Genomic DNA, 15,275 nt, shown 5'->3' with positions numbered 1-15,275 from the left:
CTCTGAAAGCAACAATCTGTTAGATTTTACACGTAGAGATGATTTATATCTTTTACCCAAAATGAAATAATCAACTACTAAGACTACATATGGGCCATATAAAGTTTCTGATTCTAGTTCATATTTTTTTCCATTACATACTTTTTTTTTTAATAGACATGCTACTTCAGCATTAGTATTACCACTTAAATAGAATTCTTTTCCATTTTAAATAAAACTATTCCTTAGAACATTATAGGCTTACCTATTTAATAAGACTTCATAATTCTCCAGAAAAAAAGAAAATGAGTAAATTTCAGGTGGCTTTTTTTTTTAAATATTTATTTATTCATGAGAGACACACAGAGAGAGGCAGAGAGAGAAGCAGGCTCCATGTGGGGAGCCTGATACGGGACTCAATCCTGGGACTCCAGGATCACTCCCTGGGGCGAAGGCAAGGGCTAAACCACTGAGCCACCCAGGGATCCCCTCAGGTTGCTTATCAATTGTAGATTTACAGAAGAGACAGCAAAAATGTGTCCCTAAAAAATTGTGTATTAGGTTGATAAACAGGGTTGATTTAACCAACAAACTACTGCTTTCCCTTTTGTGGATGCTAAATGATGCCTTTGGCATGTGGGTAGTAACATTCCTCCATGTTTACGCAACTCATTAATTGTGCATTTTCCATGTGTTATTTGTGTTGCCAAGTGTTAGCTGTAGAGCTGCTTATATAACAGTTGAACTTGTTATTATAATCATATAATTTATTTATAGTAAATGAGTAATATTTAGTTCAAGTAGAATAATTTTTTCAGGAAAGAAAAAACAGTTAAATGTTTTGGAAAGATGTAATGAGTATGAGCCACTAAAAATATTGTAAAATTAGGAGTGGAAGAAACACTGCAAAGGATTGGGGGTGGGGTGGGGATCTTAAATCCAAAAAGACTTTGTACTCAGTTTGGCACACAAGTCCCTTTTAGGTCTAAGCTCTCTTTGATGGGAAACTTGAAGTGTAGTTGAAGCGTTAGGAATGTGGTTTTTGCAGAACATAGAAGGGAACTTGAGTCCGTGAGTGGCCTTAGTGCTGCCTCAGTACTAGTCCCTGTTGCATGGCGTAAAGCCTCTAAAGCACATATTAAATCCAGTCTCTGAATGTCATTTATCATAATTCATCAAACCCATGTTTAAGAATCCACATACTCCTGAGGAACATTTTGCCTAAGTCGTTCTTTGTGTCGGTAAGGTTGATTTTTCCAAACAGCTGCTGAAAAGAAAGGTGGCTTATATAGAAAAGTCACGTTTTATCATCATGCCTTAGACAGCGTTTCCTTCTGCTTTTGACATTGATGTTGCTCTGGATGTCCCTTTTTTAGGCGTTTAACAAGTAAAATATTTTAGCTTTAAAAAGATAAACCTAAAAAAGCTTCTCTGAAGATATTTATTAAATAGATGTTAAACAAAAGAAGTCTTCTTGATTTGCAAGAATAAGAATTTTTTCCTAGACAGAAACAATAAACTGAAGAATTGGGAAATTAGGTCCACCTGGCAGACTCCCCACCCGACAAGATGATCAAGTTTACATCTGCATGGGAACTCGGGGAGGACCTTGCCTTTGAGGTAGAGAAGTTTTCCTCCTCTCTAGTTCAGCCACCCCAGTAAGCCTGTGTTAACTCTAGCTTCCCATGCACTTACTCTCTTGTTAAAAGTGCTTTTTGAGATGTGGCTTGATCTCTTCTTTAGTAGGTTTTGATTTTCTCTGGTAAATGCACTGATGGGGAACTTCCTCTTTTTACGTCCTTAAACCCCACCCCTGCTAAGGACACCATAGGCCAGAGGGTGGCACGTCTATGCACAAGGGAGTCCTGGGGCTATGTTACATGCACAGGCGTGAACTGATAATTAGTGAGTAAAAGCTTTTTCTTTTTAAGTGGTAGAAAAATCTTTGGTAATGCCTCATATGGTGTCAGAGTTCTGGATCAGACTTAATGATTTTCATATTTTGCCAGCCCACTGACATCTGTACACTGATTTTTATGGATTGTGGATTAGTGTATTAATGATTTTAATGAATTAGTTCCCGAGAATCTCATTTTTGAGATCTGTATTAAAGCAGAGAGGACAACGTCTAATATTTTGTAATATTTTAATTAATTGAATAAGAGGTATTGTCAAACTTATAAAATCAAAACGATTAAAGAGATCAAGATGAGCTTCAGAAATCCTAGTCATACTTGATAATACATGTACTTTTGTTGGTCATAGAGTATAAAACTTCCCACTAAAAGTAGTTAGTGCATGTGATTTTACTGCCCTCCAGACTCTTCAAAATTCTTTCTCATTAGCAAATGAGATAGCTGTTATTCCGCCCACTCTGCTCGGAGAACTACTGTTGGACTAAGCTCCGGTTACCCATGGAATATTGTTGATATCCCGCAGGCAAGTAGAGGAAGAAGAATTTCATGTTGTTACCTCTACCCTTAAATCTACAAAATCTTAAGGGAATGTCTCATGGTCATCTTGTACCCTTAGCACCTGGAACAGTGGCTGACGTATAATCAGTGTAGAATAAGCATTTGTTGGAGTGAGCTTTATACAGTCGAAGTCGTAGCACCTGGAGATACTTATGAACTGCAGAGCCCCTTTTCCTCTGCACACCATCGCCTCGGCTTCTCCTTCTGATTTCCCCCGGTGCTGATACTTATATGTGTCCAGATCTTGTGTTTTTCTTAGGAGCTTCCCACATCTTCTGAAACAAGGTGAAGAACATTATACGTGGTCCTTTATTTTTTGCTCTTACTTCCATGTGTATTACAAAATTAAAGGTTGAGCTCACGTCTTCTACTTCATTATTTTCTGTACTATTAAGTTATAAACACAGACTGTTCCGTACTTATTTTCTTCTCACTGTTTTCTCTTTTAGGGATAGGGGATCAGATGCATCATGGAAGAATGATCAAGAACCACCACCGGAAGTAAGTAAAAGTCTCTACACAGTATTTTAGGAAATAAAGCAGGACTTAATTTTTTTTTTTTAAGATGTTATTTATTTATTCATGAGGGACACAGAGAAAGAGGCAGAGACACAGGCAGAGGGAGAAGCAGGCTCCATGCAGGGAGCCCAATGTGGGACTCGATCCCAGGACAGGACTATGCCCTGAGCCAAAGGCAGACGTTCAACCGCTGAATCACCCAGTAGTCCCTTAATTTTTATTTTTAAGATTATTTATTTATTTTTTTTGAGAAAGAGCATGTGCCCAGAGGGGAGGGCCAGAGGGAAAGGGAGAAGCAGGCTCCCCACTGAGCAGGGAGCTGGGTACGGGGCTCCATCCCAGGATCCTGAGATGATGACCTGAGCTGAAGGCAAACACCAAACTGACTGATCCACTCAGGCACCCCAGGATTTAATTTTTTAAATTCATCTTGACCTTAGGGAGGTCCTTAATGCTACCTGGCAGTCATACTGCCATCTGTGGGAGCCTGTATTCTCCCCCTTTCCCAGTGACTGTTTTATACCCCTCACTAAGAGTTTTTGATTGATCATTTTAGGGGAAAAAATATTTTCAGTAATATTTCAGTTTATCATTTTCTTGTTTTTCCTTGTTCCTGTTTTTTTTTTTTTTTCCTCCTACTGGTAAAGGCAGGATTGTGATTATTTTTAAAAGTTTTATTCTATACTTAGGATATTAACCATATGGGACATGAATACATTTAATGGTGCTTAGAATAAGCTACCTTTCTTTTGGAGGTACAAAATCCTTAGAATGTACCCACTTCTTCTTTTTTTTTATAACGATAGTCCTAAAAAGAGAATTCTTGATTTTCTTTCTTGATTCCATGTCAGTGTTGGTTTTATGTCCCAAATAGCTTGATACACAGTTTTTCTAGAGATGTGGAATAGTCCAGAATAATCTGTAGGATTATTTAACTTTACATGGAGATGTTTAATTAAGCATATATTCTTTTTTTTTTGTTATTAAAATACAGAAAATGCAGCAATGAGTATATCTTTTGAAAATAGTATGAATTCATACAATTTAAAAGAAAAATATAATTACTATAAGTGAGAGTTTTTAAACATACTCAGTAATTCTGATTCCTGATGAATCAGTTTCTTAGTATTGATTGATGATATTTCTTAGTATTCTAAATCCTTCTTGGATTTCTAGAGTTAACTTTGTTCATTTTAAGTGTTCTTAGGCAGTTCTGAAGATTCATGTTAATTTCTAATTTTGCTGGGGCATGTCATGAATCATGTGATGGTAACTTAGAGGGTTACTTAACCAGTGAGTGGTCCTAGTTTAGTATCCACGTTGCCGTGGGATTATGCTTTTCAATTTATGTTATGTACAGCTGTGATTTCTGTTAAGGCTCTGAATCAGGCTCACTTACCATTGTTCATTATGTTCAGGTCATCTTACTCCTGAAGTGATATGTTTTTAAAATATTTGAGAAAATTCACCAAAGTCTTACACCATGTATCTTGTGAAATGAAAACATCCCTATTGTTTTAGTACTAAGCTTTGCAGTTGCAAATTATGGTAATGTTAATTGTTTGTAAAAATCCACGTGATTAGGTTAATTTCAAAATGAAATCCCGGCATGCTTCATGGTGTGTTTTGTTTTTGTATTGTTTTTTGTAGTTGACTGAATGCCCCTTATTTCTGTAGTAAGGGAAAACTCTCAAGATTTTAAATTTTAGTTTATCATGGTGAAATTTTGTAGTATATAATTATTGCCTGACGTTACTCATTGATTATGTATAAGGCATATGCCTTTTTCATTTTGGTATTCATTTCTAGTACATGAATATGTAATTTGTAGTTGAATAAATGTGTTTGAGTGCAAATTTAAATTAATATGTCTACAAGAAATAAGTGAATTTTTTTCTGACTTTACGAGGTGATAGCAAAATATTGCCAAACCAGTCTCTAAAATGAACCAATGCCAATTAAAATCCTTTAATATTTCCATCCTGCTCTTAGAACGTGCCTGATGACTTTCTTCTCCGATTCATCATCCCTGACTTTGCTATATAAGAAGCTTTTGCTTTGCCTTTCAGAACCAATTTCATGCCCCTTTTATACCATGCCTTTGCACATATTCTTGCTCCTTGAAATTTTCCTTTCCTTTATTTTTACTGCTAATTCATCATTCAAGATTTATCTCAAGTTTATCTTCTAAAGATATAAAGATGAAAATAATATCTAAGCCTTTCTCTGCAGTCCAATCTAAATAGCATCCATGGTGATTTTTTTCTTCCTTTACTTTGCTTTATTATTTATAGCTCTTACTATACTTGACGTTATATTATTAAAAGAATTAATACCTATAAAGTGTCTGGCATATAATGGGTACGTATAAGTTTTTGAATGAGTGAAAGATAAAACACTCTTCTATTTTATATTAGATCTAATAATTTGTTATTTGCCTATTCGCAACTATTCCTTTCCTTTACTGATAGCTGATGCTATGATGAATCTTGACCCTTAAGCTTAATTAAAGTCAGTCTTCTAGCTAGGGAAGGTTGTTAAAGATTGGCATTTTAAAGTTACTACCTATCTGGGCACAAAAAGAATTACCTGATACTTTTTAGGGGAAAAAAAAAGCCATGAATACTCTGGCATGTATTAATTCAGAGTCCCATGTGTAGTTAACTCAGATATTACTAAAAAATATTATGTATCAAAAAAAGTAATATTCTTTCAGGGTCAATGTTAAATAATAGGCTTATTCTTCTCACTTCCAAGAATGTACCAATGAATTGGTAAATCCATGTGACATAATTTATATATTTTTCTTCTGCAAGGCCTTAGATTTCAGTGATGATGAAAAGGAAAAAGAAGCCAAGCAGAGGAAAAAATCTCAGATTCAAGGCCGGAAAAAATTCAAGTCTGAATCTAATGAATCAAGTGAGTAAATACAATATATAGTAATTTTTTATCTTCATATACATTTATATAAGTCGATAACTAATAAAATTGAAGTAAACATCTAGGATCTCTTTTTACCTCCTGGCATCCACCTAACATTAGAGGCATTGCACACTGCAAGATGTGGCGGACGAGAATATGAGGAATAGCAACGTTTGTTTTTCAAGATAAGGATATAAAAATGGCTTCTGGGGTAAAACTAATAAGCCTTGTTAGTCATTTGTGCATATAGGAACTTTTTTCTTAAGAAACCTCTTTGCTTCCATGTTTAGAATTCAATGATACGGTATACTTAATACCTAAATCAAAGTATTTTATAACCTGCATTTCCTTTTATTATACTTTCCTATTTTTCCTTTTTTAAAACTAAACTTTTTGTAGAGTCACATGCAGTTGTAAGAACTAATTGAGATTTTCTTGCAGGTCCATTACCCAATTTCCAGAAATGGTAACATCTTGTAAAACTGTGCATTACAATACACAATCAGGATATTGACATTCAGACAATCAAGATCCAGAATATTTTCACCACAGAAAAAGATTCCTCATGTTCCTTTTTATAGTCACTCTCACTTCCCTCCCTCCCACCTCCTTAACTCTTGGCAATTACTAATCTGTTCTCAATTTCTGTAATATATTTTGTCATCTCAAGAATGATTACGTAAATAGAGCCATACAGTATGTTGTTACCTTTAGGGATTGGCTTTTGATGCTGAGCATAATTTCCCGGAAATTCATCCAGATTGTTTTATGTTTCAAGTTTGTTTCTTTTCATTTAGGAGTGTAGTTTCCCATGGTAAGTTGTTTACCAGTCATGCATTGAAGGACATCTGGGTCATTAACATTTTTTGATTATAGGAATAAAGTTTTTTATGTATTTGTGTACAGGTTTTTGTGTGAACACAACTTTTCATTTCTCTGGGATAAATGTCTACGAGTAATTGCTGGATTATACAGTAGTTAGATTCCCATCACTTAGTGTATGAGTGACTCAGTTTCTCTGTATTCTCCCCAACATTTGGTTTTGCCACTATTTTTTATTTTAGTCATTCTAATAGGTGTGTAATGAATGATATCTAATTGTAATTTTTTTAAAGTTTTTTTATTTATTTATTCATAAGAGATACAGAGGCAAAGACATGGGCAGAGGGAGAAGCAGGCTCCTGCAGGAAGCCCAATGTAGGACTCAGTCCCGGGATCATGACCTGCCTGAGCCACAGGCAGACACTCAAGCACTGAGCCACCCAGGCGTCCCTCTAATTGTGATTTTAACTTGCATTTTCCTAACGACTAAGGATTTTGAACATCTTTCCATGTCCTTATTTGCCATCTGTTTATTTTTCTTCAGTGGTATATTTGTTCATGCCTCTTGCCCATTTTCTAATTGTATTTCTGCTCTTTTTGCTCTTGAGTTATTAGAGTTTGTACATAATTTGTTACAGCCTGTAGCTTGTATTTTTATCCTCTCAAGAGAGCCATTTGCAGAAAAAAAGTTTTTAAACTCGATGAAGCCCAATTTATTGTTTTCCTTTTGTGGAGTCTGAGAATTTCTTGTCTAGACCTACATTCTAAAATTTTTCTTCTTTTTTTTCCTAAAAATTTTGAGTTGTTTTAGCTACTCTAGTTTCTTTGCTTTTCCATATGCATTTTATAGTAATAATCTCTATATTGGCAGCAAGTCTTGCTGAGATTTTGTTTTTTTTTAATTGCTGGGATTTTAATGGGAATTGTGTTAAATGAGAAAAACAGTTACCTCTTTACTGGTTTGGAAAGAATTGATATATTAACTCTTTTGAATCTTCCATTGCATAATAATGGTATACATCTCTACTAATTTAAATCTTTGGTTTTTTTTTCCAGCAACATGATGTTTAGAATACGAATCCTGTACTTTTTGTTGTTAGTATATACTTAAGTATTTCATTTTCAAATTGTTGTAAATGGTTTTGCATTTTTAATTCCTGTGTCCAAGTGTTTGTTGCCAGAATATAGAAATAAAAATTAATGTTTATTATGTTTAATTTCTATCTTGTGACCTTGCTGAACTCAATAGTTTTTCTACTTAGCCAATAACATCAATTGCAAGTAGAGATGGTATTCTTTTTTGTTGTTGTTCAAACTGTATTGTATTTTTTTTTTTTTTTTTTTTTTTGGTCTCCCTTTTTACTTTTACTAGCTCTAGCCCCTGGCACTATGTTGAATAAATGTTCTTTGTTCTTGATTACAGGAGGGAAACATTGTTCTTCATCATTAGGTATAATTTAGGTATAGGGTTTTTGTAGTTGTTCTTTATCCTGTTAAGGAAATTTCAGTCTATTCCTATTTCGGGGGGCTTTTAAGAAATTATGGCTGAGCATTAAATTTTGACAGTCTTTTTTCTTTTCTTTTTTAATAATTCATTTTTTATTGGTGTTCAATTTGCCAACATACAGAATAACACTCAGTGCTCATCCTGTCAAGTGCCCTCCTCAGTGCCCGTCACCCATTCACCCCCACCCCCCCGCCCTCCTCCCCTTCCACCACCCCTAGTTCATTTCCCAGAGTTAGGAGTCTTTATGTTCTGTCTCCCTTTCTGATATTTCATACCCATTTTTTTTTTCTGTACTGATAAGATGACATGATTTTTTTTGTCAGCCTGTTAATGAGGGAGATTACACTGTTTTTAGAATATTGAACCAGCCTTTGCATCCCTGGAATAAACCAGAAGTGGTCATAGGGTACAATTCTTTTTATGTATACTGTTGAATTCTCTTTTCTCTGTCTTTCTCTGATGATTTTCTCTGTTCTGAAACCTAATGTTTTACCGGATATTAATGTAGCTATCCCTTTCTTTTAATGTTTGCATGTTGTATCTTTTGCTATCCTTTTACTTTCTACCTGACTTTATCCTTTGAAATGAGCTTTTTGTCGACATACAGTTGTAGTGTGTTTTTTAATCCACTCTGCCAGTCATTCCCTGTTTTAATGGATATATTTAGACCATTCACATTTAATGTAATTATTGATATGTCAGGGCTTAAGTCTATCTTTTTCTGTTTGTTCTCTCTGGTTTTCATTTCTCTGCCTACTCGTGGGTACTGTAACATATTTTAGAATTCCATTTTGATTTGTCTATAGTGTTTTTGAATGTATCTCTTTGTATAATTTTTTCAGTGGTTGTTCTGGGTAGTATATGTACGTTACTTATCAAAATCTACTGATGTCATTGTTTTGCCAGTTTGTGGGCAGTGTAGAAACCTTACGTCTTAGAAACCTTACCTCTTTATGTTTCTTTCTCTAATTTCTAGTATAAATTGCTTTAAATAGTTCATATATACAATTAGAATCACTGTTACCTATTATAATATTTGCTTCAACCATCAAACGTAATTTAGAAAAATCAAATGACGTTTGATTATATTTACTCAAATTTTTGCTGTGTTTCAAATTTATTCTCTTGTTTCTTTAGAGAACTTGTAGTTCTATCAGTGTAGGTCTGTGGGAGATAAATTACTAGTTTTTCTTCATTGTAGAATGTCTTTAGTTTCCCTTTTTTCCTGAGGATATTTTTATTTAGTTTAGAAGTCTAGATTGAGTTTTCTTTCAGCACTTGAAAATGTTGTGCCACTACTTCTGTCTTTCGTCGTCTTTGATGAGACATCTGTGGTCCTTCCTGATCCTCTGGCCTTTTATAGTCATTTAAAATTGGTATTTGAAGCCTTATGCTCTCTTGGCTACCATAAGGTAATATTGGAAGTTAAAGAAAAGACATTGAAATTTTAGGCAGTGTTTTTTGATGTATTAAAACTAATTTTAATTTTGTTCTTATGCTTTTTTCCTCACTCAAAGGTGAAAATTTTTCAGAAGTACATCAGAATTGGAATGTTCATACTTCTGTTACAGAGCATTCAAAAGGATATCGTAACAGAGAATTCACACGAGGATTTTCCCGGGGTAGATATCCTCGACCTTGCCATGGCACACCTCCATCGCCACGGTTTTATAACTCAGAGCATATGGTGTTTCAGGAGCCTTCAGGATTTCTACCTCAGAGACAAGATAATCCTATCATGCCACAGTATCCCTTTCCTCCTCCAGTGTTTGATGTGCACAATTTTTCACTCCCTCCTCCTCTACCACCACTTCCTCCACCTCCACCACCTGCATCTGTAAACCTGGGTTGGGCTGCACCTAACATGGCACCTCATCCATTAATTCCCTTACCATACTCCATACCCCCACCCCCTCCACCACTGCCTCCACCCCCCTCTTCTGGAGATAACAGTTCTTCTCATTTTGGATCCTACTACTAGGTGAAAGTATGCTAATTTCTGGAGAAATCTGGACTTTTTATATGGAAGGGATTTTTTTTTAAAGAAAGTAATTATGGAACTAGATTTTTAACATTGTAAAATACTAAATGATCCTTCAGTTGTAAGTTGATATATATTTGTAACCTTTGTGAAATTGTATCCTTATGAAAATACCACTTTTGTGGAAGAGAGAATCCAACTATGTAATATTTAATTAAAACAATCCATGTTTACCCTATCCCTGCTCAATTAAACAGTGTATATAGGTCTAATAATAGCTCTGGAGCAACTTTTATCATGAGTCAAATATATTAAACACATTGATGTCTTCTTGGTATATCTGAAAACAAGAGGTAGAAGTCCTGTTGAGAGTCTTTAAAATAAACTATTTTTACAAATGTAAACTTGAAAAGTGGTTTTGATTATTAGTGAAATTTACCAGTAAATTCAAATATCCTATTTTTAAAAAATATTTATTTATTTTAGGGAAAATAAGAGTGAGTGAATGAGGTAGGGGAGGGGTGGGGAGGAAGAGGAAGTCCCACCCACACTGCACTGAGTGCACAGTCTGACACAGGGCTTGATCCCATGACCCTCAGGTCACAACCCAAGCTAAAACCAAGAGTCAGACATCTAACTGACTGTGCCACCAAGGTGCCCCCCTCCTTTTTTTTTTTAATAAATGAAGGGTACAGAGAAGAAAAGTCTTCAATATTGGTAGAAATTCTGGCTATAATTAAAGTTAACAGTGATTATGCATAAGCAAGCTTTTCATTATGCAGGTTCTAAAACTTAGTCATTGTTCAGCAGACTTTACTATTTAATTAAAGGGACATAGGAATTATTCATAATAAAATGTTATTTATTCACAATAAAGTGTATGTAACCCCATATTAGGACACTGTGTTTTCTATATCTATTTTCCAGATTCTCACATGCCTGGCACAGATTAGGTGCTTAATAAGTATTTATTGAATGACTGACTCAATTTAGAGCTTTTAATTACCACTAAATGTTATTTGACATCATGAAGTGTAAATGCAAAGAAAATAATGGAATTTTAGAAACAAGAGGCCTTAGACGTAGTTTAAATGAGTCCTCATTTAACAAATAATGAGGAACCTAAGGGTTCCAAGTTACATAATTAAGATTATTTAGTGGGATGACAAGGAGTTGAACCTAGTTTTCTTGATTCTCACATCAGCACTTTATGCCAAACTGTTGCTTCCCCATCTTTTATTCCTTGACATTTTTAGAAAATAATATTTGTAAGTACATCATTGGGGTAATCTGGAGATCATTCATCACAGCCCCATGGACTCTGCTTGCACCCAGAGGCCCTTCACGTCCCTGTAGGCTGGGGAGACTGCAAGATTCCTGGGGCCCAACTGAGAAGTTTTTGCTTGGGTATACATTGACTTTACCATATGTTTGTACTTTATTCTTTCTTGAAATGAGTTTGTAGCTTCTCTTTAGGAGTTAACCTTCATAGATTATGGCAGTCTTTTTTTTCTGGTTGATAGAGTATTCTTAAAATTGAGATTATATCTAGAAGCACCAAAAATTTTTTTTCTGTAAGAACAGAAAGATGTTAAAATTCAATTACAGTATATCAATAAGCCATTATAATTACCATGGCACTTAAAAAGCCTCTGAACCTCAGTACCTCAAGTATTGTTATCTGACTGTAGGTTTTTATTATCGGAAAAAACATAAGACTGAATGATGCCATTTGGTATCTGCCTTCAATTAAGTTGCTGCCTTAAACATTTCTATTCAATTTGCTTCCTCCTCATACATGATTGAGGGATTTTGAAACTTCAGGGTGCCCAGAAATCACCCACAGTGATCACCTAAGGTTTGGAAAGCTTTCTAAAAATGCACATTCTTGGACTTTATCCCCAGATTCCAATTCAGTAGATCTAAGATGAGACCTGGGAAACCTTTTTTTTGTCTTCTACTTTTCAAATGTTCTTTATTTTTTAAATTTTCTTAAGTTTTTAATTTCACTTCCAGGATAGGTAACATGTGGTGTTATATTCGTTCCAGGTGTACAATACAGTGATTCAACAATTCTCTACATGACTCAGTGCTCCTCATGATAAGTGTACTCTTTAATCCCCTGTCTTTAATATTCCCCCACCCATCTCCCCTCCGGTAATGATCAGTTTGTTCTCTGCAGTTAAGAGTCTGTTTCTTGGTCTCTCTTTCCCTTTGTTTTGTTTCTTAAATTCCATATATGAATGGAATCATGATCACTTGTCTCGCTCTAAATTATTTCACTTAGCATCACACTCTCTAGATCTAACCACTCTCTAGATCTAGATCTAATGGTTGCAAAATTAAAATGATTGCCTAAGCTAATATGTATGATTTATTAAGATGAATGATGAAGAACTCTCCTTCCTTGCCACCCCCCCCCCCCGCCAGAAAAGATAGTGAAGCTCGTGATAACTGGATGACTTGTCTACTTAATAGAAATAGGTTTTGAAAGAACTGGGTTGAGACTGTCTAGAGGAGACCTGGAATAGAACGTATAGTTTCAGGAACTACAGAAGAACATCTCTCAAAAGCTATGTAGTTAAGTTGTAAAGTTAAATACTAAAATGTACACATCTCTTCTGTGCAGCTAAATGATTACTAGATCTGATTGTCAATACTAATTGGAAGTAGGGGAGATGAATAAGCAATGGCCGGGGGTGGGGGGCTGTGTGCCTAGGTCTCCATTGTTTTGGGTCAATGAGGAATATAGAATGCTTTCTCTTCTTTTTCCTTCTTCCCACCTACATTCTGATGTATTCTTCCCTGCCCTCCACTTCGGCTACTGTTTGTGCTACATTATTTTGTTGCTGGCTTAGAGTTGGTGAACACTAAGTACATTAAAAAATTCATAACATTTGATGAATAAGGAATGAGTAGAACCTAAGTTCTAGTCTACTATAATTTTAAACTAATAAATAGAAGTGCTGTTTTAAATCCCCAGGTGCTGAAAATCTTTGTATTTTTGAAGGACAAGACTTCATGATTTAGGGAGACACAATCTCAGACATAATGCACTTTTTTTTTTTTTTTTTTTTTGAAAGAGCACAAGCGGTGCAGGAGGGGCAAAGGGAGAGAAAATCTTTTTTTTTTTTCCTAAAATATTTTAGAGAGAGGGCAGCCCAGGTGGCTCAGCAGTTCAGCGCCACCTTTGGCCCAGGGCCTGATCCTGGAGACCCCGGGATCGAGTCCCACGTCGGGCTCCCTGCATGGAGCCTGCTTCTCCCTCTGCCTGGGTCTCTGCCTCTCTCTGTGTCTCTAATGAGTAAATAAATAAAATCTTAAAAAAATAAAATAAAATAAAATATTTTATTTATTTATTTTTTTTTTTAAATAAAATATTTTAGAGAGCAAAGCAAGCATGGTGGGGGTGGGCAGACGGAGATAGAAAATCTCAAGCAGACTCCACTGAGTGCGGAGCTCAAGGCAGGGCTGGATCTGGCAACTCTCAGACCATGACCTGAGCCAATACCAAGACTCTGTTGTTTAACCAGCTGAACCATGCAGGCGCGCCTATATAATGAATCATTTTTATATGTTCTTTTTGGACAATAATGTTAGTGTTTGCCTTCAAGTGTATAAAATTTACATCTCAAATCTTAACTGGTTCCAGAGCTTTCTACTAGTACCTTATACAGTGTCCCATCACTGAGATTTTTTGTTGTTGCAGAAAAAGGCAATCCTGCCTCCCCTCTGGGTGACACAAGTCAGGGAGGTCAACCACTGGAAGAGCAATAATTCCTTATTTGTATAGTTCTCACCCATTCCCCGTCTCTTTCGCTAAGGTACCTGAAGTGGCTTGAGAAAATTTTTTGCTTAGGCTGCTACCTTCACATGTTCAGGGTATTCAGAATTTTTGAAAATAGTCATGTACTCCTATAATTAAGTGTTAGGGAAAATAAATCAGTCTATTGTTAAGTAGTAGATCCTTTTAAGAAAAATTTACAAATTTAAATTATTTTTATAGAATGTATGTTCACATTGTATATTCATAAAATCTTTGTTCTGGCGTTGCGTATTTGGAACCAATGATAATTTGGTACCAGTATAACTAAAAAGAAGATATTTTTAATAGAATGCAAGCTGGAAAAAAATTATGAGAATTCATTGCCAGGTAATGTTGCAGCCACACTATTTATGATTTAATACCTTTTATACTATTTATAATTTAATGCATTTAGAGTAAAAAAAAAAAAAAAACCCGCACATTTGTATCTTTCTCTGCAGATAAATTGCCAGAATTCCAAAAGCCTTTCTCTACTTCTCACTCTGAGACCTAGTCTGATCCTAGATTTATGTGGCAATTATGTTCCAGAAAACCAAGGAAACAATTACTGTAGTGTGCCTGAAATTAAACTTGAGAAATATCTTCTTAATATCTTCTATCAGACCAAAGTACTTGTTTTGAGCTGCTTGCAGCAATGAAACTGCATCTCATTTTTGACTGTGTGGGCTTTGTACCTAAGTTGTTATTTTTGGTGTATTAGACATGTACAGTTACTTAGTGCCCTGGAAACAAGGGACGGATTTGTACATCAAACTAAAATAATGAAAATAACCAGTGAAGAAATTCTTCTGCACATTCAATAAAAACATATATGTACTTACATGTATATATGTACATATACACGTGTGTATACACACACACATTTGAAGGCTAGCACAAAAAGCCTGATTATTATGCATATTTTAATACTTTTTGTTTCTACTTATAAGGTTGATAAAATGGGAATAAATATTCCGTTGGGTTTTTTTGGTAGTTGCATTACACCATCCCCAAACAGAACAAACTAACCTTACATGGTAAAAGCTTTTTATTTATATTGAGGATATATGGGCTAAACATTGTTTCCAATAAGAGATATGACCCAAATAGTGATGAAATACAGCAAATACAAATGAATGGAATCTATTAGGATAGAATCCCTGTTAAAATGTGATAAATAGATGATGGTGGTCTGTGGTGTTTGGATGATAAAGATGGACTTCCCAAATGTTCTCAGTATCAGTAGCTACTACACTGCAGAACCTG

General features: G+C 35.2%; 1 protein-coding gene across 1 annotated transcript in view; it reads left to right on the top strand.

Moving 5' to 3' along the window:
- NAF1 (nuclear assembly factor 1 ribonucleoprotein) overlaps positions 1 to 10,608 on the top strand; it is a 40,918-nt gene extending 30,310 nt beyond the window's left edge. The window contains exons 6-8 of the mRNA XM_072773811.1: positions 2,903 to 2,954; positions 5,789 to 5,891; positions 9,741 to 10,608. Coding sequence (XP_072629912.1) covers positions 2,903 to 2,954; positions 5,789 to 5,891; positions 9,741 to 10,204 — 619 coding nt within the window. The 3' untranslated portion in view covers positions 10,205 to 10,608. The remainder of the gene's footprint in view (positions 1 to 2,902; positions 2,955 to 5,788; positions 5,892 to 9,740) is intronic.
- The last annotated feature ends 4,667 nt before the right edge of the window (positions 10,609 to 15,275 follow it).

Source organism: Canis lupus, chromosome 13 (assembly GCF_048164855.1).
Source record: "Canis lupus baileyi chromosome 13, mCanLup2.hap1, whole genome shotgun sequence".
Taxonomy (NCBI): domain Eukaryota; kingdom Metazoa; phylum Chordata; class Mammalia; order Carnivora; family Canidae; genus Canis; species Canis lupus.
The sequence above is the reverse complement of the archived record's forward strand: the minus strand, read 5'-3'. Positions and strand labels throughout refer to the sequence as shown.